Source organism: Lycorma delicatula, chromosome 9 (assembly GCF_047948215.1).
Source record: "Lycorma delicatula isolate Av1 chromosome 9, ASM4794821v1, whole genome shotgun sequence".
Taxonomy (NCBI): Eukaryota; Metazoa; Arthropoda; class Insecta; order Hemiptera; family Fulgoridae; genus Lycorma; species Lycorma delicatula.
Window position 1 is genome coordinate 119096275 of NC_134463.1, and position 25259 is coordinate 119121533.

General features: G+C 29.2%; 1 protein-coding gene across 4 annotated transcripts; it reads right to left on the reverse strand.

Annotated features, from left to right (window-relative positions):
• On the reverse strand, positions 1–24909 carry LOC142329761 (uncharacterized). Of its 4 annotated transcripts, none has more exons than XM_075374523.1 (6): positions 24315–24440; positions 19248–19382; positions 16053–16308; positions 12486–13119; positions 5896–6573; positions 1–2857 (listed from the first exon to the last, which is right to left on the reverse strand). In XM_075374523.1, exons 3-6 carry the CDS (start codon positions 16246–16248, stop codon positions 1936–1938), a joined length of 2430 nt encoding a protein of 809 aa, XP_075230638.1. In that variant the 5' UTR covers positions 16249–16308; positions 19248–19382; positions 24315–24440; the 3' UTR covers positions 1–1935. The 4 variants fall into 4 exon arrangements, with proteins under 4 accessions (XP_075230638.1, XP_075230637.1, XP_075230636.1 ...); XM_075374522.1 differs by having other exon boundaries at positions 3–2854; positions 24319–24909; XM_075374521.1 differs by having other exon boundaries at positions 4–2857; positions 24319–24909.
• Positions 24910–25259: the final 350 nt, after the last annotated feature.

Below are 25259 nucleotides of genomic sequence, written 5' to 3' on the forward strand. Positions count from 1 at the left end.
TAATTATAAGTTCGTTATTGCATGCATTATGAATGTAAAATGGAATAAAATTGTCCAACCAGTGTGTTTACCTTGTTTTATTGTTGACATGATTTTTCTGTCAATTTTAAATGTTTATGAATTGGTAAAGAAGACTGCTTTAAATCGAAATCATGCATCACATGCCCACCTTCCTCTTTAAAAAAAATTACGTCTGATTCAAGATGGTGGACAAAAATCGAAAACCAACCATAATGTAGATTTTTTTAAATATATAGAACCCATTTCTTTCTGCCTCCAAATAACTCTCAGATACCCAGTATAAAGCTGTTTCCACACTTAAATAACACCCAGTGTGTATGTATATATACACGTGTGTGTGAATATGATGTATTAATTCATAATCCAGTTGAAGAGAGGAAGATTTTATTTGTAATAAAGAAGAATATATTTTTATTGTAATATGTTTATTTCAACAGCGGAACACCGTATTTTCCAATGAAAAAGAGTTGATTTATCTAAAAATCAACTTTAAACTGGCACTGGCTAGCTGATTATATACATAACAAGTGAACTACTAGTTTGTTACATCTCTGGATTTTAATGGATGCATCAAGACAGGGAATGAAATGTTGAAACTGTGTTTAGTATGTAGTGGTTTGGTTTTAAATAACTGGTAAAATAAACTAATAACATAAATCATTAATATACACAGAAAAATTAACAAGTTATTGGGTCGGCAAGAATGTAATTTCAATTTTGCAGTGTGAAATAAAACTCCAATATTTTATACAAACAATGAATTTTAATCAATACATATTTTCTATTTTGTCCAATAACCTTTTGCTATCTTTCTGGTAACTTCACGATTCCACACTCATAGAACTCCCGGTGGTCCTTATCAGCAAAGAGCTGAACCAAGTGTGATTTCAGTGAAAGTTTACCATTTAAAGTTTTTCAATTTCAAAATAAATGATAATCGTATGGTCTGAGATCAGGGCTATATGGGGGATGAGATACCACTTCCCAAACAAGTTCCAGTTTTTTTCCACAAGTTACCAAAAACACGTGAAGCCTTGCACTGGCTTGGTGGAATACAATTCCTTTGTAATTTGCCAATTCTAGCCATTTTTCTTTGATTACTTCCTCCAGTTTCATTAGTTGTCAAAAGTAAACACATGAACTGATCATTGGTTCCTTGGAAACAGCACAAAACACACAACACCTTTGTAATCCAACCAAATTGACACGCAAGATCTTTTTTTTATGCAATTTCAGCTTTTGGTCTGGCTTCTGCTGGTCATCACACTTACACCGTCATCGTCTTCAATTGATGTTATTGTACACGTTCCATTTTTCATCATCGATGCTGATTTGTTTCAAATTAGAATTAACTTCATTGTGTTTGTGATGCATATTGCAAATATAAATTCATTGTATTAAGTGAATCTCTTTCAATTCAAGTGGAACCCAAATATCAAGCTTCTTAATTTGTCAAAGACATTCGATGTGATTTTCAGTTGTTGTGTGCGATACATTTAATCTTTCTACAATCTCTCCGTTATATGATGATCCAATTCTTCAAAAAAAATCTCCAAAGTTCTTCAAAACAAACATAAAACTATTTGTGAAAACTGAAATTACCTTCTTGCCAACCCCAATAGATGCAAACTTAGCATTTAACATGCTAAGCCTTTTCAAGACTATGGATGTAGAATCATTAGTTATTAAAATACTTTTCCAGGCAATCCATTACCTTCATCATAAGTCAAAACGAACAGTTGTCATAATCAACTGTAGGTCTGATAGTTTTATAATTTTCTACTTTACAACAGTTTCACAAAATTTTACAGCTCAATCAAACAAAAAATAATAAACATTTTGTAAAATAAATACTAAAAATTAGGTATGAACAAATCAAAATTTTATTAAGCACACACCTATTTTAATACTTTTTTAAACTATTTTATGACCTGCCTTCATATGAGTTTCTAAAGCTGATTTAAATGTAAAAGACTTTGAACAGTCATTAACCACACACTTCCACTTCCTTTCTGTATGAAAATCTTTCACATGCTTATCTAAGGAAGTCCTTCTATTAAATTTTTTATTGATACAATATTTACATTCAAAACGTTTTTCATTCATATGTGCTAAAATATGAGTTTCTAATGATGATTTATTATGAAATATCTTTAAACAGTATGCACAAATAAATTCTTCCTTTTCTTTATTATCACTTCCTAAGGGACAACAATGAGTTTTCTTACATTTTCCGCAAGTAGGACAAACTTTCTTCATATTGATCTTTACAATAGCATGAATGCTATTTATATGGGTTCGCAATGCTTGATTGTTTTTAAACTTTTTACCACACTGATCACATATGATTTCTCTTATTTTATCTTTATGATGCTTAGTTGTATGACGAACCCTTTCATTTCTATCAGAAAATACCTCAAAACAATATAAACACACTCTCCTACAAAAATGATCTCTAACATGAGACATGTACTGCGTTAAACCATCAAATTTAATGTTGTTGCATATGCAACAATTAAAGCATGAATAACTCTTATGATGTTGCATGTGGTTTACATAACGTTTAGTATCTGAAAAAAGTTGACAACATTTGTAACAAATTAATAAGAGATGACTCTGAATGTGCTTAAAAATGTTTTCTTCTATTAGTCCGACCACTTTTTTGCAAGAACTGAATGGACATTCGAATCCATGGCTCAAATTTTGGCCTTGAACTTCTTTTCTTGATAGCTGTAACTTTTCCAATGGTATTTTCTTACTTAATATATCTTGAAAATATCTTATGATTTCTTTATGATTCCTCAATTTAACTTCATTACAAGAATTATCCTTGCTACTGTAAAAAAAAAAACCGTTAATCTTAATCAGAAATAACTCATAAGTTCATATACTTAATAGTACAGTTTGAGGCTCATTCATTGAAACAAATAATTAAAAAATGTTTTTCTTTTGTTTATTTCTTTAATTTTATTTTTATTATTCACTGCTACTTTTGTTAGCAATTCAGAAATAGATTTTTTTACCTACCATTGCTTCCACAATAGCTACTACATAAAAATTATTTTAATTTACAAAAAATAAAATCAGATCAGGATCACATCCTGATCTGATTTGGGATCACAGTTTCCCAAGCAAATATTTAAAGCAGTACAAGAGTTATTGCAGCAAATCTGCATTATACAAAATTAAGTCTGCTAACTGGCTGCACTGGTATTCTGTACAATGCGATGAAATTCACTGGGGATTCCATAATAAGCCCATTAATATACTGGTTTTCCACTTGCCATGAAATCTGAGTTATTTATCTGATCCCAGAAAATGGTCAAGAGAACACGTTCCATGTATTTGCCTGATTTTTCTAGTTTTGAATACAGAGTGAACGGCTGACAATTGCTTCCTGCAGTTTTATGACACATCCATTTTTCATCACCAATAGACATTCATCATTTATTAGAGACATCAAGGCTTCTCCTGTTCACTTTTTATGCTCAGAGACTATCTTTGTCAAGGGTAACCATTTGATAAAAATTGCATTACATCCAAAATATTCACAAATCATTTCATGTATAAGACATTGCAATTTGAAGAAATGAGACAAGCAATAGATTAACCAGTAGTGACTTGTTTAAAAATTTCATACTAGTTTTTTCTTCAGTTCCTCATTCAGAACAGAAAATCATCTACAATAATGTTTGTTATACTTTACTGATCATGATGTACCATTTTCTGTTTATTTCATTCATGATGATTATAACAATTCATGTCCTCCTATTTGCCCACAATCTTCTATGGCGAAATTTTCTTATAATTTATTTAATAACTTCACTTCTTACTTTGTATTTTATATTTAGCAAGATTTTTATTTTTTCACTTTTTTAAACGATTATGAAAATGGTAAAAAAAAAAAAAAAACATATTGTCTCAGATGGAGCTAATACAATAAGGCAGTCAGCACAGTATTAATATTGTTAGAAATATTCACCTGCATGACTATACAGAAACCTTTCTTTTTTTAATGCTGTCACAAATGATAAAAAAAAAGCATGGTAATTTTTTTTTTAGGAAATATATCAGTTATTATTTCATCATAATAAATGATTTATTTAAACAATTATACAGGACTGTTATGTACCCCTGATGATACAGATCCTTGATGATCATGGGCTTGAACAACAGATAATATTACTACATTTTTCAAAGCATTTAACTTTTTCATTCCTCTCTTCAAGAAATTCTATCACCAGTGACTTAAACCACAAGTAAAAAACCATATTTCAATTTTATATCATTATCAGACCTTTGTGATGCAAATCACTGTACAAAATAAAATAATTGCTGGGAGCTAAGGCTATTGGGCGGAAGATTTTCCTGTTGCCTCACTGTCACACTGATTTGCTATGTGTGGCTACGCATTATCATGCCAAAACAAAAGCCCATGAGATAGCATCCCATATAATTTGCTTTTTACAACTCTTCTAAGATTTTGTAACATTTCAAAATATGTATCTGTATTCTCAATTGGTCTGCAATCACTAAATTCAACAAGCAAGACAACCTTTTTGTTCTAAAAATTAGTAGTCATAAGCTTCTTTACAATCGTTCTTGTTTAAACTTTTCTTTGATCTAGAAGATGATAAATGCCAAAATTGCACTGAGTGCTGCTTTATGATGTTCAAATAAGAAATCAGGTTTCATCTCTGATAACAGTATGATCAAATTCCATTTTTGTAATGTTGCAAAAACATAATTTTTCCTTGTGTGTGTGAGCGCACACGCATGTTGGTTAAACAACTTCGGCACCCAATTTTTCAATCATAACTTCATAAATCAAAGATCGTGAAAAATTAAAAACAATTGTAACAGTGAAATGCCAATTTCTCAAATTTTGTCATCAACTTTTTCATTCATAACGGATGCAATATCATAGACAGCCACTATTTTCTTTATTATGAACATTCATTTGCCCTTCTGGAAATGAATGGCAACACTATGTTACTTTAGCACCACTCATAATATTCAGCCTGTAAACTTCACAAATTTGTCAGTGAATTTCTGCTGCAGAATTATTTTTCACCATTAAATATTAAATTACTCCTTGTACTTCAAACTTGGTGGGATCACAAATTATAACACTCATTATAAATGGAAGCGTATGAAATACAAAATGATAAACTACTGTTGCCAACAGATGACTACTGACAGAAATAAGCAAGCACTTCGGTTTACATTGTGTAGATGGATGGAAAATTCAGAAAGGACCATAAATTAAAAACATGCCTTGTATTTTTTGTAAAGATTGAATATCTTTTAGACAATTTAATGAAATGGTCTTTTTTAATCGACTGTTAAGTAAATTCGTATTTTTATTATTTAAAATTAAAAATAACTTTTATTCTAATCCCAAACAAAACTATTATTAATTTTAAATTAAATTTAACTAAATTTTCATTTAAAAACTTGAAAATCTTGATTTTCAAGATGGTTGAAGTCCCACTAAATTTTGAACATTGGGAGACAAATTCTTTTCTGCAATTTTGATTGGACAATAACCTTTGACAATTTTGTTGTATTTATAACAAATACTGATTGTCTTTATAAAACTTAATTATTATAAATTCAACTTAAAATAAGGCTACATAAAAAAATCAATCATTGTAAAGAACTATTTGCTGAAATTATAGGTAACATTTATGGCACAGTGTATAAGCTGTGGTATTTTTTTTTTTTACAGCATCACAGCAGACTACTAATTTTTTATTAAAAGCAAATCCCCCAAAAAATTAATTCCTTAAATTAACCATTTTGATTGAAACAATTACATAATTTAGAAAAAAATAAATAAGAAAAATTAAAAATAATATTATAAACTCATACCTTGAATTTTCCTCAGTAAATGAAGTTGAAGCACCATGAGTCATTCCATAAATTTCATAATGTATTTTTAAAAACATTTCTGAATGAAAAATCATTCTGCAGGACAAACATACATATTTTTCCTTTTTAATTTTCAATATGTGTTTTTTAAATGATTGTTCATCATCAAAATAGATCAACGAACAGTCATTACAGTTAGTTTTACCTTCGCTGTGTTTTTTTTTTATATGAATTGAGAAACTGTTTGGGTTTTTTGTTATATATGAACAGAGACCACAACAATAATCACAATGAACTTGTACATGATTTAAGTACAAATCGATATCAGAATATTTTTCATCACAATCAGAACACCTCAATTTTTTGTTATTCAATTCAAAAAAATGTTTCTGGAGTACATGTTTTTTAAACTTAGATTTAATTCTAAAGACCTGTCTACAAAACTGACAGATTAACTTTAGATGATTATACAAATGATCTATTACTGCTTTTCGAGAATAGCAATATTTGGTGCATATGAAGCATTTAAATCCAATACGATCACTGATACCTGGACGTGGCCACTTTATAAAATAAGGCATAATTGAACACTTTCCATTTAATATATTTTCAGCGCAATCAAAATATCTTGAGAATGATTCACTCATTAGATTATTCATATTTAGTTTTTCAACATTACTGAAACGTAAAAATAAATCAATCAAATTAATAAAAACATAATAAATAGTTCAATCGAATGGAGTATTGAACTCTGTTACCTGTCTAAAAAACTAGTAGTAGCATCTCTCAGCCTTTTAATATATGGTTCTAGAATTAAATACCGGTCAAGTTACGCAATTTTCATATACCAAAAAAATCCAAACTGTAAATCCCACCCTCATGTGCTTTTTCTTACATGGAGAATTAATCATCTAAAAATTGATAATTAGTGCCTACCCAACATTCCATTTCTAAGTGTTTCAAGGGGGTACCCAAAAAAACAAGAATTATTTATTTCAATCTTTTTTTATTTATTTATTTAAATCTTTCAAGATAACATCTTGAAAACATCAATCACCTTCAAAATATTGTTCATTAGATGATATGTACTTGTCCCAATGGTTTGAGAAGAATATAAAAAATGTTTTTTCCATTTTTTTATATTCTTCTCAACTAATGCATTTAAGTGATTTTTCTTAACCTCTTCTATGTCCTGAAAACACTTTCTCTTTAAGTTTTTCTTCATTCTTGGGAATGAATAAGAAGAAGTTGCAGGGGAATAGGGATAGATCGGGTGAATAATGGGGTGAGAAACTGTTATCATCCCATTTTTTGTCAAAATCAAAAACTGGTTGATTTTCAACACTGTGCAGGCAAAAATATTGTCATGATGAAGCAGGCAGTCCCCTGTCACCACAGACCATTTTTTTCTCACTGCCTCATGCAAGCACTTCTGCACTTCCAAATATTAATCTTGGTTCCTATGGTGAAAAAAATTCAATGTTAACTTCTTTTGATGTAGAAAAAACAAATCATCACACAATCCACATTTGATTTCACTTATTGTGCTTCTTTTGGTCTAGGCAATGTATCTGTCACCCACTGGCTGGACTGCAGTTTGACTTTCAGGATCATAGCCAAAGCACAAAAATTTAGCCGTGTTATGACTTTCAACAAAAAATCAGGCATTTCTTTTTATTCCTGACATTCTTTCAGACAGTTCTCCCTCTGGTCATCAGAAAGCAGTCAAGGAACAAACTTTGCCACGATGCATTTCATGTAAAAATCTTCAGTTACGATCTTTGATATGAACTCCTGGAAATTCCAATTATTTCTTCCAATTCATCAATTGTTCTGCAACAATTGTATCTGATGGCAACGCACAATTTTTTAACATTTACATCTGTTCTTGAACTTAAGGGGCAACCTGAATGTCCATCTTCAACTAACATTTGGCTATTTCTGAATGGGGCAAATCACTTGTAAATTTCTGCCTAGTTTAGAGCTTCCTTTCCATTTTTTCTTTCTTAAATTTATACATTAGAATAAAATATAATACATTACAATCTATTGAAGAAATATTTGTTCAGTCAATAAAATTTCTTTTTAAAAATTGAAACATTTAAAATTTTTCTTTTAATATGATATTTGTATGTTAATAGTGTAATGTACTGATTATGTGAGTAAATTCTTATCAATGTATTATCAACAGAAATAATATTTATAAGAATATCCCCATCAAATTCTGTCTGCAGATTCATGAGGCTGACTTACGATTTATGAGGCTGAGGCTGAATTTATACATATATATAATTTTTTATTATTACTTACATGTTCAACATTTACTTTTTCAATTATATCTAAATTATTTTCCAAACTAGTTATGTTTGTTAATTAAATTAATAAATGATCTGCTGTATTTGAGAAACCTATTTGTTTTTCCAATATATATCTTTTCACAACTATTGCATTTTATTTAATTTATTTTTTACTACTTTATTATTATAATGGTTTAATTGTTTTATTACATGGTTATCAAGTTTATAAGCAGGTTAATATTTATTATCATTATATGCATTAATTAAACTTAAACTTTAAACTTGATTTTTTAAGTGTGTTAATCTGAATCCTTGTGTACAAGTTAAATACTCTTCAAATAAATATCTATAAACCATTTTTGAGTTTTTTGGAATTTTGATCTTTTAAGGGGTGCGACTGTGTACGGCGTAGCAGCTCAGTGAACACAGTCACTACCACTACCACTTACTCTGTATGTGCAATGAAGCTGGCTGCCCCTATCTCCAGTTACTTGATTAAAAAAACAGATAAATAAAAACTTGACCACAACAGGAATAGCAAGTAACCATACACCTCGGGTGAAGCCATGATGGGCATGCTAGTTAATTTATAAAAAAAAAAATATTACCTTCAGCAAATATTTACCAGTTTGATATTTTTGTGAGCTTTTATTTTAGGAAATAGAATTAGGAACAAAATAAAAAACATAATAAAGGTAACAAAATATAAAAAAATATATTATATATATAGATTAAATGAACACCAATGAAGGTTTGATATAACATTAAAAACTGAACATTACAGAACTTCACAAAATTTAACCTTGAACTTCACAAAATTTAACCTTTCCCTTTTTTCCCTTCTTCTCTTCTTCCCTTTCACATTTTTCGCAAAAATATTTCTTTTCGTGTAACTAATATATATTCTGAATATGAGCCAAATCAGACCATAAATGCGATTTTTCCAAATATCTTAACTCCAGTGCCATCTAGCAAGTTCATTTTCTGCAGAGGTATTTCTTTCCATGTAAGTAACACTTATTCTGAATATGTGTCCAATCAGACCATAAATAAAATTTTCCAGAATATCTTGACTCCAGCACCACCTAGCAGGTCCAAACTAATTCAGAAACCTTCAAGGACGTGTGCACAACTCACCAAAGTTTCATCCCGATCGGATGAATGGTATAGGAACACATACAGGACAAACATTCATTTTTATACATATACTTGCTGACCTGACAACACTTTGCTATTGCTAGATTTATGTATATATAAATTTAATAAACACAATTGAAAGTTTGATAAAACATAAAATAGCTGAACATTACAGAATTCATAAAATTTAACCTTTCACTTTACCCCCTTTTTTCCATTTCCCTAGACCCCCTTTCCATATTCCCCTCTTTCCTTAATCACTTTCTCCCTTTTCTGTTTTCCTTTTCCAATTTTCCTTTTTTTTCATTAATCCCTATTTCCCTCTTTGCTTTTTTCCGTTTCTTCCTTTTTCCGCAGGCATAAATCAGTCCAGTAATTTTTTTTAGTCTATAGCAGACACACATATGAACATTGCCATTTTATGTATATAGAAGAAGAAAGTCTGTATGTTTGTTTTGTAAATATATTGACACCACTGCCACCTAGCGGGTGTAGTTTTTGCCAAAATATTTTTCATATAAAAATTATATATTCTGAATATATAATTTTATGGATAAATATGATTTATATTTATGGGCCGATTTGGCTCAAATCGGTCCATAAATACATTTTTCTAAATATCTCAACTCCAGCACCACCTGGCGACTTCATTTTTCACAAAAATATTTATTTTTATGTAACTAATACACGAGATCTGTAAATAAAATAATGAGACTGGTTCAGAAAAACTTTTTATTTGCAATCCAATTATACATTGACTCTACACCTTTGAAACAGTTCCCTTGGAAAGCCACACAACGCTTAAAATGGTTTTCCCACTCTTCATAACAGTGTTCGAACTCAGAAACCAGAATACCCTTCTGATGGTCGATTACATTTTTTTAAATGTTTTCTACTGTTCCAAAATGGTGTCCTTTGAGGTGTTTTTTTAAAGCCAAGAACAGGAAAAAGTCGCAGGTGAATAATCAAGTCGGGTGAATAAGGTAGTTCAGGAACTACAGGAATGTTTTTCTATGCCAAAAACTCATTAATTGAGAGTGCAGTATAACAAGGTGCATTGTCATGATGCAGCATCCAGTTGTCTTTGATGACTGGTCTCATGCGGACAACTCTTTTCCGCAGTCTTTCAAGAATTTCTTGGTAAAGATATTGATTTACAGTCAGTCCTGTTGCCAAAAATCCTTATGGACAATGCCATTAGTATTGAAGAAACAAATTACCGTGGTTTTGAATTTTGATTTGTTCTTATTTTGCTTTTTTGGGACATGGTGAGTTTGAAGTGTGCCACTCCTTGCTCTGGCATTTTGTTTCTGGGTCGTACTCAAATAGCCAAGATTCATCACCGGTAATAACATTTTTTTTTAGTAAATAAGGATCAGTTTCAATTCACCTTAGAAGATTGTGGCACAGTTTCACCCTAATGTTTTTTTGTTTAACAGTGAGGTTTTCTGGGACCAATTTTGCACTAACTTTTTTCATATCCAATTCGTTTATCAAAATTTGAAGGACTGTGGTATGGTTCAAATTTAATTGTTGTGCAATAATTCTGACAGTAAATCACCGGTTGTACTGTATCAAGTGTCTGATTTGCTCAATATTGTTGTCACTTTTTGACGTTAAAGGTCTTCCAGAGCATGGATCATCCGCAATTGATTCTCAACCATCTGAAACTGCTTTAAACCACCTAAAAACTTGGGCTCGTGACAGAGCATCATCTCCATACACCCTTATCAATTCAGAAAAAGTTTCAGTAGCATTCTCACCAAGTTTAACACAAAACTTGATTGCACAACGTTGCTCATAACTTGTATCATTCATTTTTGTAATGCACAACAAACTAGTTTCACAAAAAGTTTCTTTACATCTCACGTGGCAACAATAGCTAAAAATATTAACACCTAATATATAAATCATCTGTTCACGTTTACTAGTAACTTTACAGAGTTGCCACTTTGGCTGCCAAAAAAAACTCTCATTACTTTATTTACCGACCTCATATGTTCTGAATATGAGCCAAATCAGACCATAAAAACAATTTTTTTTAAACATCTCAACCCCAGCACCACCTAGCAGATCCAAACTGATTCAGAAACCTTCGTGGGTATGCGCACAACTCACCAAAGTTTAATCAACGCCCAGAAAAACCTACTGAAGACATACTAATGAAAGTTTGTGTACAAGTTCTTACGATGTAAATGCACACTAAGAAAGGATTTTTTGAGATTCGGTTTGAAATGGAGGGAAAAAGTGGGTTAAAAAGTAGTAACAATGAAATTTACAGATTTTTTAATTTCTTTGTAACAATTGCAATTTTCCCAATTTCCAACTATAATAAATGAGATTCACTTGATGTGGGATTGTAAATTCTCTTCAGATAAATATCTAAAAAACCATTTTTGGGTTTTTTAATTTCAATTTTTTAAGGGGTACAATGGTGTATGGTGCAGCGTCTCAACCAACACAGCCACACTGCCATTCTTACAATATGCGCAGCACAATTGACTGCCTCCAGTTACTTGACTAAAAAACATAAAATAAAAAAAAAATAAAAATGACAAAGTACGGTCACCTCCTAGTTGATGTAGTTCCAGCTACATCAACTATTTTTAAGATGGAGGCTAACTATTTTGAAACCCACATATTCTTCAGATCAGGCAAAGTTTCAGGTCCTGTACTGACAAAATTGTTGCTCTGGAGAAATTACAATACACTGACACTTTTTATAAACAGGCTTTAATATTTATTTATCATTATTATTCCCACATGCAGGAGTTTATTGAACACAAAGGGTTCAGGGAGCAAAGCCCCAAGTCAAGCGACTGCAATGAGAAATGCAATTATTGCTATTAAATATAAGTATTGCACGCATAAGCATGTGACAGATTATATATATATATATATATATATATATATATATAACGAATATGTGAATACATATAAGCATTTTATTTTTTAACCATTATTAACAATAAAAGTAGATGTTTTGAAAATTGTTTCCCACATAATTGGTGCAATTACTCTTATGCAGAAATTTTACCAGTTTTGAATTTTAGCAAATTTTGTTTGAAATTTTCCTAAAATTTTATTTTAGGAAATAGGATTAAGAACAAAGAAAAACTATCAAATATAAAAAAAATGTATATGTAAAAAACTTACTTCATATACAGATCAATATTGGAAGTTACAACTGCATTATCACCATAAACAACCTCTAATTTGTTAACTACATTTAGCAGACTATCACCATTATCACTGGAACAACTCTCCTCATTAGAATTTTCTGGATCATCAAACTCTTCTTGTATACAAGAAATTTCATCATCACTATCGGCCTTTTCATTTACATCTGGACTACGATTACATTCCTGATTATCAAATCTTTCTTGATCTTCGATACAACAAACACTACTTCTGTCAACAGTACTACTAGAATCTAATCTGTTATCATGAAGTACAGTGCTGCCTAAAAATTTCTCCTTCTCATTAAATAAATTTTCTGATATTTTTAAAACACTAGTACCTCTATCAGGACTGCATTCATCGATAACCGAATTTGATCGACTTGATACATCACCAGTGACAACTTTTTCTAATGCAGCACTAATTTTAAAAACACTAAGATTATTATGTTCATCACTTTCAGTATCGCAATGAGTTTTATTACTTAAATCATCATCTATAACAATCACATTATCATCAATCAGACCGTTTTCCAAATTTGTTCCCGCATCTTTGGCATCCAAAGTTCCATTGTTAAATTCATCACAATTTGATATGAAAGAGATTTTACCTAAAAGGAAATTTTAATTAAATGTACTCCAGTAAAAGTTCTACAATTCTAAAGATCGTAACTTAAATATATATTTTAAATAAAGAATTTTTACTTATAAAATAACATGGCTAATCCAAAAATTGAATACCTGAATAAAAAATAATAAATCTGAATACTTGTTCAACATAACACCACTAGAAATACAATGGTCACCAATGATCTATAATCTTATTACATTCCTGTCTCCTATTTTTTTCTATTCGGTTGTCATAAATCGATATCAATTAAACGAGTAATCATGACTGGTAAATCTATTCAAAAGGTTCACGATAAACATTCTCAGAATTTCTGAATTTTTAAATAAATCTCAAGAAATTTACGCACACAACTGACAACTATTTACTCAATGAATCGGAGATCAAACTAAAAACAACAAATGATTCTCATGAAAATTATTTCACAATGCAGTAGTAAGTCCCTTACTCCACAGACTACACATAGTTCCTTTGTCTCACTTCAAGCAGTTCACACGGGATGTTTATCACCAATATCTACAAAGCCCAATCTTAAACCAAATGGCCAACCTTTCCTCATTAAGTATGAAAATTATACGATGCTGGCTAACCAGTTTTTTAAAACCAATTTGAGCTGTTTGACAAAGGTCTCCAAAAGTTGATACTGTAACACAAGTGCATGAATGTGGATCGCATCTCCATGAAGAAATGTAGATAAGCAAATAATTTATACAACAAAATATTATTATCTTATTTAACAAACCAAACAAAGTTAATTTCAAAATTGCCCTCTTTTTTAGTCTAGTATTCTGTTCAGGAAATACACGACCTAAGTTAGAAGTTCTACACTGAAATATACACGTGAAAAAATATAATAAAAATATTTTATTGGAATACATAATTTTACCTCATTTTTTTTATTTTTCAAAAAAATAAAATTCTTTGATTTTTCTAAGAATGAGAATAGAAAAGTAAGCAATTTTTCATTTTTTTAGCACATCAGATATAACTATTAAATGCTAAAAAAATCATTAATCTAAGTAGGCTGATATTTAAATAAACCTTAAGTCTTGATCAATGGATCAATGCTTAAAATTTCACATATCTTAATTAATTTTAGGATTTTTATTTTTATTTTATTTCCCGAGAATCTAAATGATCTTTAATTGAACATTCATCTCTTTCTAAAACAAAATAATATGCTTTGAAACATTCATATTTTGTTATACTTTAAATTTAGGTTTAAAATCTCTGAAGGGGGAAAATTCTAGAAGTAATATTTAAACTATGTAATAGCAGTAATACTGATTTTTAGAGCTTGAGTAACCAATGAACTACTGCAGAGTGCAAGTAATTTTATAAAATTCAATTTCACAATTAATTTATTAAAGGATTATATTATAATACAAAATAGTATTAAAAAAATAAAGGTAGTGTTGGATTTTCAAAAAACAACATACTATCTAAGTAAGCTAAATTTAAGAAACTGCACATTTAGAAAAAAAAATCAGACCAAAATGTGGCAGGATAGCATTATAATTTTAAACAGATCAAACATTTTTCTGCTAAATTTTGATTTGAAACTAATTTTAGTCAATTTTTTGAAAGGATTTTTTTTTTATTGACTAAGTATTTCAATCAATTTTCTCATAAATAAAGTCTTTACAAATTTTGCTAGAAATTTTTTTCTTTATTGGCGATTTAACAAAGTTAATTTATCATGTTTAGGCAGTGCTGTTGCTCTCTAGTGTGATATCAGGCATTAGTAGTTTTATAGTTAGTGCACTGTATGCATCCATACAATACAGATGCATTGCCGATATTGTATTTAATCTTATAGTATAGTACAGTTTACTGAATGAATAATAAATGTTAATTCGAACCAGCCAAGACTTTATTTACAGCTTAATACAACCAACATGTGGGATGCCTAAAACTACATTTTTCCACATCCATTTTCTAGATTTTGAACTATTTTCTATCAAAAACTCAGTACACACACTCTTATGGTACCAGATTTAATCAATTTTTCAGGCCAAAAACATATGAAGCCAATAAATTTTCCCCTCAATTTGGTCCAAAGAATTTTAATATAGGCCTCGATTTAAACTTTCAACTTTAATCTGAGCTAATATTCCAAATCAGCACTCAAATATTATAGTGCAATTCTGAATTTCCCTACATAATCATCATTGGTTATACTGAATAGTTATTAATTACTGAACCATGAAATTCAAATATTTCTATATTGCCTTTTTTTATTAATTTATTGTTAAATTTTTATTCATTATACACAGACGTGAATTGTTATATCCGAGATGTAAATGTATCTATTTCACCCAAAAAAATTTATATTAATCAAGATCATTAAGAACAAGTTTTAACAGATATATAAATGCCATTTAAGAATCATAAAATGACATAAAAAAGGCCAATTCAAAATTTCAATTTCAAAATATCCATATGAACATTTTATACATTTTTCTGACATATGAAAAAATTGGCAACATAATACGTTTTACCACTTTCAATTTTACTAAACTTTACTCATTTTAACAGTCTGGCCACCGTTAATTCTAACTAATCACAATTATTAGTCGTCATATGTCAATTAAGGTTTGAAGGAGCCCTGGGAGTCTCTTGGGATTCCAGGGGAGTGATTTCATGAGTAATTTCACAGGGCAAAAAAATGACGATCGCATGAGGACCAACAAATTGCTATACCAAACATGTAAATTTATTTTTCTGATGAATAGATGACTGTAATCCATTTTTCTTCTCCATTTTTATTTTTAAATTAAAATAAATCAAATGAAACGTTTTACTTAAAGGTATCGAAAACAATTTATCTTGTGTCAAAATCTACCATGTAATCGAGCAATGCTGAAGGAGAAAAACACAACAAAAAATAAAATACAACATATTTTAAAAAATTACCATCACTTTTCTGTAATTCAGCATTATTTGCAATGATATTTTCAACACTAACTTCAGTTATTCTACAGTCACCATCAACATCATGAGGTAATATTTCTATAACATTTATATCAAAAGGATCTCTCACATTTATATCAAAAGGATCTCTCACATTTATATTATCATCATCATCATCATCATCTACAATTGAAACCATATTATTTTCATGATCACTATTTTCCAGCAAACAATCTGCACCATTTGAACCACTCAGCACCTAAAACAATAGTAAATCTAATATGAAATATTAAAAATTAACATAACACAAATCAGCAAAAGAATGAAAAGCAGATTATTAATATGCTTTTACTTGCTTATATACCACTGAGTAACAGTGGTATTATATAATATCTGGAAAAAAATTATATAAAACTCAGATATAAACAAGTATTTAAATCTTTTTCTGAAACTTTTTGACATACAATATGAAATTATAACATCACTGTACATATTTTTCTTTCATTTAATATTACAATTTTTTTAATTATTATTGATTTGATAGAATTTAATAATAAAATATTTTGCATGTAAATAGGTAATAGGCTTTTCTTCAAGGGGAATCAATGCAAATCACTTATGAATTAACTGTGTGCTATAAACAAAAGTTTCTGCATTGTAGCCAATTTTATTTTAACATGAGTAAATGATAAATGTTCTGGTGGATTTTGAGGAAGTCTCACTTCAATTTGGTGATGACACAACTTTTAATTATGAAGGAGGAAATTTTTGTGAAATGAACAGAATGATAGAAGAAAACTTTACCTGATGAGGTGAAGGTGGTGGCTTAATAAGAATAGTAAACATTAAAATTACTAATTACATTAAATTTTAGTTAAAGGGTAATGTGCCCAAAAATGTGACAGTGAAATATTACTCCTTCATATGATAGGGTTGAAGGTAGTAAATCTACATAAAGGGTCAAAAATTAACAGGCCAATTATGTTAGATGTTTGGGTTTGACTATCAATGCTAATTTATCTGGAGAAAACCATACAAAAATTTTAAAAACAAATATATAAGAGCATTACATAAGTGTTGAAAATGTTTCACTAAGCGCTGACTGAGTCCAGATAGAGATAAGGTTTTGAATAAAAGGAAACAGTAAGAAGCTTATTTTAATAAAATTTTTCCTATTATCTCTGGCCAAAAACATTTGGTAAGGATAATTTTGAGTTTATTTTATTAGGATAACCTTGAGTTCTGATTACTTAGTAGAGTTCATTCTTTTACAGTTTTATTGCCATCGAGAATTTATATTTTCATAAAGTAATATTAATTTTTTTTTTCTCCTCAGGAGTGGTGAAGGGGAATTCAATTATTAAGTCTGAAACACTTCTTAGAGATACTGGTAAATTATAATACTAAGCCAAAAAAGGAGTGTTTTTAAAGGAACTATTTATATATTGCATGTAAAACTATTAATTGCTTAATAACAAATATGAAAGAATGTATAATTTAATTTTGTTTTTTAAACTTAAAGGATTTTTTTAATATTGTTGGATTTAGTTTTTAAAATAGAATACTAGTCTAGTGATGGAGAAAGATATAAAAATGGAATAACATGTGGACTATATCGATATTCATATATTAATAGGTGCTACTTCATTCCCACCAGGTTTGTAAATTTAAAGCTATAAATGACGAAAGATACTGTTAGAACACAAATTTAATGTATTAACGCTTCATATTCACATAAAAAACAATTACATCATGATGAAGACAGCAACCACAAATAACAAGAAATTATATTAAAAAAATAAAATAAAAAAAACAGATGTTTCTATTTATATATTATTTGGTTACTAAACAACCCATATTATTTATTTTAATAATTTGACAGTGGTGCTATCTCCAATATCTAGCATCAATTTATAATTTTACAGAATAAAAAGATTAAGTTTAATATTAAATTATTCAAAAATTGTAAGAGGACTTTATTTTTCTCTTGTATGGTATAACAAAATTGTGATAGATATTCTGCAAGAACTTTGTGTTGATGATATTGTTATGACAATTAGATATGCAATATAAATATTGTTTATACTCACAAAGGGTAACTTACATTCCCATTATTATTATTATTAAGATTGTTTTACTGTCCAGGTGAATATAGTTAGAATAGTTACTATATTACAGAAGAAAGTAAGTGATATTTTCAAAAATGAGGAATCTGGTTTTTTAAAATCTTTACATTCTAGGGTCCAACTAATTCATGTAGACAAAAAGCATATCTATGTTTGTGCATATGTGTATGAACATTCATTTATGTCGCACACAAATCAAACATTAATTTTTTTCAAAACTAATTACAGTGCTGGGGATATCGTGAAAAACCCAATTTTGATTTTCTTCAAAGGCATCTTAGAGAAAACTTTATTAACGTAAATTTGTTATCTACAATCTACATAAAAATAAAAACAGAAAAATTTTTTTAAGTCAAACCCACTTAACTAAATAACTAAAATACGTGTTTTTTGTTATTTTTATCTCCCTTTGATTTAAATATTTTTCTATTTTTTTATTTATTTATTAAGTTTTTTTTGAAAATACGGTAATAAAGAAATGACTACAATATTTTTTTAAATTATAGATTTCGGACCTAAAATGCAAAAACATATTTCTGAAGATTTTGTTTTACTTATTTAAGCCTATATCAAAGGAGATGATTTAGAAAAAAACTTTACTTAAGAGAATTTGTTAAGTATAATATATACACGAATATTTTTAGAAACATCTTCCTTAAAATTTATTTCCCAACTCTAAAAATTAGTTTTTTTTTTGGCTCTAACTCATTATATTTTTTTATTATTAAAAAAAAAAAGTTCGCTGGGAAAATCATGCAACACGTTGCCTGCTTTTTTTTTACATATAAGAACGTAACCCCTAAATATAAATTAATCCCAAATGTTTACAGATTGCTAATCATTACAACTGCAAGACTTTCACAGGAGAACAATCATAGTATGTTTAGTTAGTGAATCTGATGAACCTATTCTAATGCAGCAAACAGAAGATTGATGCCTTCCTATAGAATTGTGAAGAGTAACAAGAAGTAAAGAAATTTTAAGAACTTATGAAAATATTCTATAACATGATTTTCAGAGAATACAGAAATATAACAAACGCAAAAAATTACCTTATAACAAATTCACTTACATTTAATTTCCAAGACTGGTCTCTTCTGAAGAACACCTGAGAATTTTTGCAATCTGTGAAGAATCTTTCAACAAAATCCAACTTTCCAACACAAACTATACACACATATTTTGGTAATGGATCACGTTCAGTAACCTGTATAGTTAAAAAATTTCAATAATATTAAATTCATGACACAGTAGTTTATTTGGCTAAAATATTTCTATAATTAAATTAAGAGAAAAAACAAACTGAGTGAACCTAAATTCAACCCCCCCCCCCATCACACATAAATTACTAATTAAATGCACCAATCCGGAGGATTTACGCTTTACGATCGAATCTTTCTTAAACTTTCGATCGAACAATACTGATCGAAAGTTTAATTGTCATTAATATGTTAAAATCTTTACGTCCTTTCTCTCATTTTCTGAAATTAAAGAGATTTGTTTCCACAGAAGAGTACAGTCCAAATGCTTTAACAAAAACTAAAAATATTTTTAAAATAATAATAAAATTGAACTCAAAAATCACATTAAAAAGTAAAAGATTTACAGAAGAATTAAACAGAATTATTTTTTTATTTTGCATAGTGCATAAAATGAAAAATGAAACAATGTATTTCATCAATGAGAAATTGTAAAAATTGGATTCAGGGTTCATTTTAAAGCTTGTTCTTTTCTTAAGTAATTAATGTTCAATACCAGTAATATAAATAATCAGGCCACTTTTTAAATGTTAATTAAAAAAAGGTACTCAATTTTTACAATTTCATGCAATTTAATTTTGAGACCATATACCATAATAGTATGAAATTTTATAAGTTGAATTTTTATAGATAATGCAATTTTTTTAACTGAAAAACTAGGAAGGTTATTACTGCCCGAGAAACACAAAAGAATAAAATGCCAAACTGTTTCAGACTATTAATAAAATCTTTGAAAAGTTACAAAATATAGTACAAAAAAACTTAAAAATCTTTATCACTTTTTCCAAAATTTAACTCATCTAGAGAAACATCTCTAAATGTATTGAAATTAAAATTAAAAACGGTAAATGTGGTTTGCCTGTTGACGCACTGGAAGCTTTGTATCTCATCTTGAACATGAAATGAAAGGTTTTCTGCAAAGTCTCTAAACATCAATCATTCTTCTTCACCTAATTCTGATTCATTCTTCTTGAAAAATTGAGCTTGAGATTTTGACATGAAATGTTGAGTTTTCAGCTTTTCAATTTTTCCAGTGATTTGAAAAACTCATATTTGGTCTGAAGAACAGTAATCATCTCTGTCCTATCAGATGTTACCCATAGTACATTATTGTATCTGGCAACACATCATACTCTTCAGAAAAGTTGAGCATGTCAAACACTGCCTGCTTACCTGGACATTTGGTGCAAATCCATCATACAGCTGTAGTTATCCTTGTCACAAGCAAAGTTGTCTGCTACTAAGTCATTATAATCAACATTAAGTTTGGAACCATCAGTCATGAGTGTGATGTTCTGTTGGTGGGGAAAGACACAAACTGTTTGAGTCCCAGATGCACTAGCCAAGATCCACCATTTTGGACAGAGTTCGCTGAACTTTGATCTTCCAATTTTTCCTCAGGGTTTTCACTTTTAAAGGAGACAACGCATTTAAGTTTATCAGAAAAAGGCGGTTTTGCTTATGCACTTTGACACCATCAACACGTGTGGCAACACAAACCTTTTTACCAGGACACAGTTTGCTATTATTGTCATCTTCATAAAATAACACAACTTTTTGTGTTGTTACTAAGTCCTGTTTTATATCTTTTACCTAACTCCAGTAGAATGCCTTGCTTATTAACTAATTCTCTAGTAAGTCTAACCAAATGCTCAGACACATTGAACTATGATATTATTTTGGATCTTGTCCAACATTGTGGAAGTAAACTGATAATTTTAACCTTATCTTCTTTAGAAGCAAGAACATGTTTTTCTTAGTTAAAATAAAGATAACATGTTTAGTTTTAAAATAAAGTCATCATATTCATGTGAAGAAGATTCTGGATTTTAATTTTAAAAACATTTGAGTCAAAACACAATTCAAGATTCTATTTTTATTTTTCAGATACCTCATTTACTTTAAATTTTAATGCAGATGGCCTTTCAATCGTACTTAATTTTTTCAGTTTTCATGGAGGTGATACTCCCAAAATGCTTCAAGCAGTATCCAATTGTTCAATATTGTGATGTGGGGCAATGTATTTCTCTTGGTCTTTACATTTACATAGTTCTTTGTTCTGCTGAGAAAAAAGTACTTTTGAAAGTTAACAGAAAGAGACTTTCTAGGAACTAAATTTAAATGATGAAAAATGTGTTCTATAAGAGCTTGCTCTAATGTTATTTGTCTTAACTTTTCTTAACTGTTTTTTTATGAGTTCTCAAAGGGTCACAGCAGAACTTTCCAAACAGGCGACTGAATTTTGACAAAAACGTTTTTCATGATATTTATAAACACTACTGACATATGAATTAACACATCAAAAATAAGTTGTTGGTTTTCATCACCAAATTCACAAATTTTAATGAGTTCTTTTGCACTGTACTGTATACAGTTTTGACACTCTTCATTCACATAATTTCCTATGGAATATTGTTTTATGTGAAATTAGTTGAAAATAATGTAAAAATGTAACTGTTTTTAAAATTTTCAAATATAATATTATTACGTAAAACTTCTTTATTTAATAAAAACTTCCAAACACAGGATGAAATTTGAGACACTTGGTACAGATATGAACAGGTTACTGACTACTGTCAGACTGACCAGTCTGTAACTGCTAAGCTAAATGATGAAATGAGCATATTGTAACAAGAATTTTCCTGACAACTGGAAATGACTTCAAGCACCTGTTATGTTATAACATGAACACGGCAGTTAAAAATAAAACTGAATTCTTGAAAAAAGATGCAAGGTACGCATTGAAATCTCAGTTTGGTTAAGTTTTACAAGAATTTCTGAATCAAAATTGTATTAGGTTACTGGTATTGGTTAAGTTATCATTAAATTAAGACCTAAATTAATAATTTAAAAAAAAAACTATTTTATAAATATTGAAAACAGTAACTTAAAAAACATAGGGGCTAAATATAAAAAAAAAATGCAAAGATGACAAGAAACCCCCTTGGAGCACTTATTTAGTGAATCAAAATGGCGTCACTTTTAACAGGTAATTCATGATATTTGAGAGATTATAACTTTTTTATTAGTACAATACACAAGAAACTTTTTTATTAGTACAATACACAAGAAACTTTTTTATTTGCCATAAACATCTACAAAAACACTAAGTTGTGCAAATTTGAGATTTTTATCACCAGCCCCATCAGTTATTAAAGCCATATTTAGATTTTTGTTTTTTAAATTAGTTTTCAAAAATTCATAAAAACTTAGGGGTAAGCATATCATCATTAATATTATTTATGATTAAACTACTAACATATACCTACACATAAAAAAATAATTCAAACTGTGTATGTCATCCATTCCTCTTAAAAAAAAAATTACCGAAAGTGAAATTTCACAGTTTTTCATGTTCAACTTTATTGGTAATTTTCTGATAAAATGAAGAAAGTTTGGTATATAAACCACTGGACTAATCTTTTACCTTGAAAAAATGTAATTAAATTGCATTTTGTTTCATCCTTCCAGGACCAATAGTTTTTTAGCTATGATTTTTTCCATAAACCCTTACAATCACAAAAATAGGTTTGTGCACTGTAACAAAAATGTCTGCCACAGATAAACTGCTTAAATAAAAAATTTAAAAAAAGTAGTTTTAAGATCCTGAAACATGTAGGAAACAAGTGGGTAAGTTTCAATTTTTTTTAATTGCTCAAGCAACCACCCTTGTCACTTCAATTGGATTTACCCTTCCTGTGTTAATAAAGAAATGCCAATGAAATTTCAATACATTCAGAGATGTTTCTGTAAATAAGTTAAATTTTTGAAAAATTTTGACATCCTTTTTCATGTCAGTGGAATTGCTCACCTAGCACCTCTGATACAATTTGCATGATCTGTATCTATCATTGTAAATTATTCTCTTTCTTGTAACCATAGTTCTGTGCCCATACCTATCCTATTATAACTAACCATTTCCTCTTCTTTTTTTGTTTAATGATATTAAATGAATATTATACCACATGAAAAAAAGGCGAATCCTGACTAGGATTCAAATCCAGAACCTTCCAGATTATTTTCACAAATGCTACCACTTCACCCCAAAAGTTGGCAGAGTTATGATCTGAATAAATGTAACTCATTTCTTTAGTATGATAATCAGATTTTTTTTATCAATCCATTATCTTATTAATTATGAGCTTTAAATTTTATAATGTACAACAATTTGTGGTCATCCAGTCAATATACATATACAGTTCCCTGTTGTTTCTGATATACCATTTCAAGCACCCAAACCTTTCAGTTATTCGCATGATTAAATAAGTCATGGTGTTGACAAAATCACTTTAAAGTGATGAAACCTGTCTCTAAATCACAATTCCTGCTTTACATTCCAAGTAATCACATTTAGGATCATTAGAAATGATTTTTCAGATACTTGAACAAGAAAATATTCATTAGTTTCTCCAAACATTCTCCCCCAAGATCCATTATGGGTTTTCTTACATTGCCTCTGTAATGATTTCACATTGAAATGGCTCAAAAGATTTATAACTTCTATAATTCACCTAATTTTTTCTATGATCATTTATAAATGTAGACCAGACTTCATGAACACTGTTCCAATCTGAACTAATGTTAGTTTAATCTTTGTAGAAGGCTCAGTAAGATAATCTTATATTACTCTTCAGTTTTGTTATCACATTACATTATTTTTACCAACACTGTTAATCTATACAAAACAAAACTGTTTTCAAAATCAAACACTAATTATATTATATTTAAGTTTAAAACGCAGTAGTGGATGAATTAAAAATTGGATAAAACAATGATAGAAATTATAATTAAAAGTTAAAACATGGCTACAGATTTATCACTTTCGCAAAAACATTAAATGAAAATAGTAAACATTTCAATTATTGACTTAATGTACATACTTACAACAATACCCGAATGTTTGAGGATTTTTAAATGCAATAGTAGTTTACGTCCTCGTTCTTCAAAAATGTGAACATTAGAAGAACTGAATTTAGTACATAACCTGCAATAATCACTACGACGCATTATGACACCTCGTTATTAACCATGAAAAGGTTTAACATAAACAAATTAAATCACAATAACTGAGTATTTATTGCTTCCTGACAGCTAAATCACCGCCTTTACAGACAAGAGTTTACCCAACAGTTCACTATGTCAATTCATTTTCATCGGTTTTTCAAGTTTTTAATTAAAAAAATTATTATTTGTAAATTCTGCCGACCTCTGTGTCTGAATACTGTCTGCCTTCAAATTACATAACTTATCCCTGAGAGTAACTCCGTACATGGGAGTGAAATTATATTTGAACTCTAAGCTTGTTTTTTTTTCTTGAAATAGAAAAAACCTAAGGTGGTTGTACTCATAATCATTAATCGAACACTAGGACAAAAACAAGAGTAAGATTACATAAAAGACAGCACGATTCTGTTATTTATCCAGGTTTGTGTACTAGTATGTACAATCAACAGTACGCCATAGGAGTATTGCCAACAGTACGATTCCACAACAATCGCAAATCATACTACTTTTTCAAGTTAAAAATACATTGTCCATTCTGAAAAGTTATTAAATTTACGACTACCGATTACCAAGAGTAATTTTGCAAGATCCCAAATTTTTTAATTCAAGAAAATACAAGTTCATTTTATTCAAGATATACAGAATGAAATTTAACTTGTATTCACTACTTAATAATACTTTGATTTTTAAATCAAGCGAAAGTAATGGAATTTTCTCACAGTTTCCAATACGTTTATGTGTAATAGAATGTTATAATTTAATATTAATTTTTTTTTGTCTTCAGTCATTTGACTGGTTTGATGCAGTTCTCCAAGATTCTC

Bases quoted from the DNA above. Each gene is read 5' to 3' on its own strand.
- LOC142329761 (XM_075374521.1), bottom strand. From the start codon at position 24,441: ATGCGTCGTAGTGATTATTGCAGGTTATGTACTAAATTCAGTTCTTCT. The intron at 16,309-19,247 runs GTAAGTGAATTT...CTATTGTTTTAG, and splicing joins ACCAGTCTTGGAAATTAAAT to GTGCTGAGTGGTTCAAATGG. The intron at 13,120-16,052 runs GTAATTTTTTAA...ATTTCCTTTTAG, and splicing joins TGAATTACAGAAAAGTGATG to GTAAAATCTCTTTCATATCA.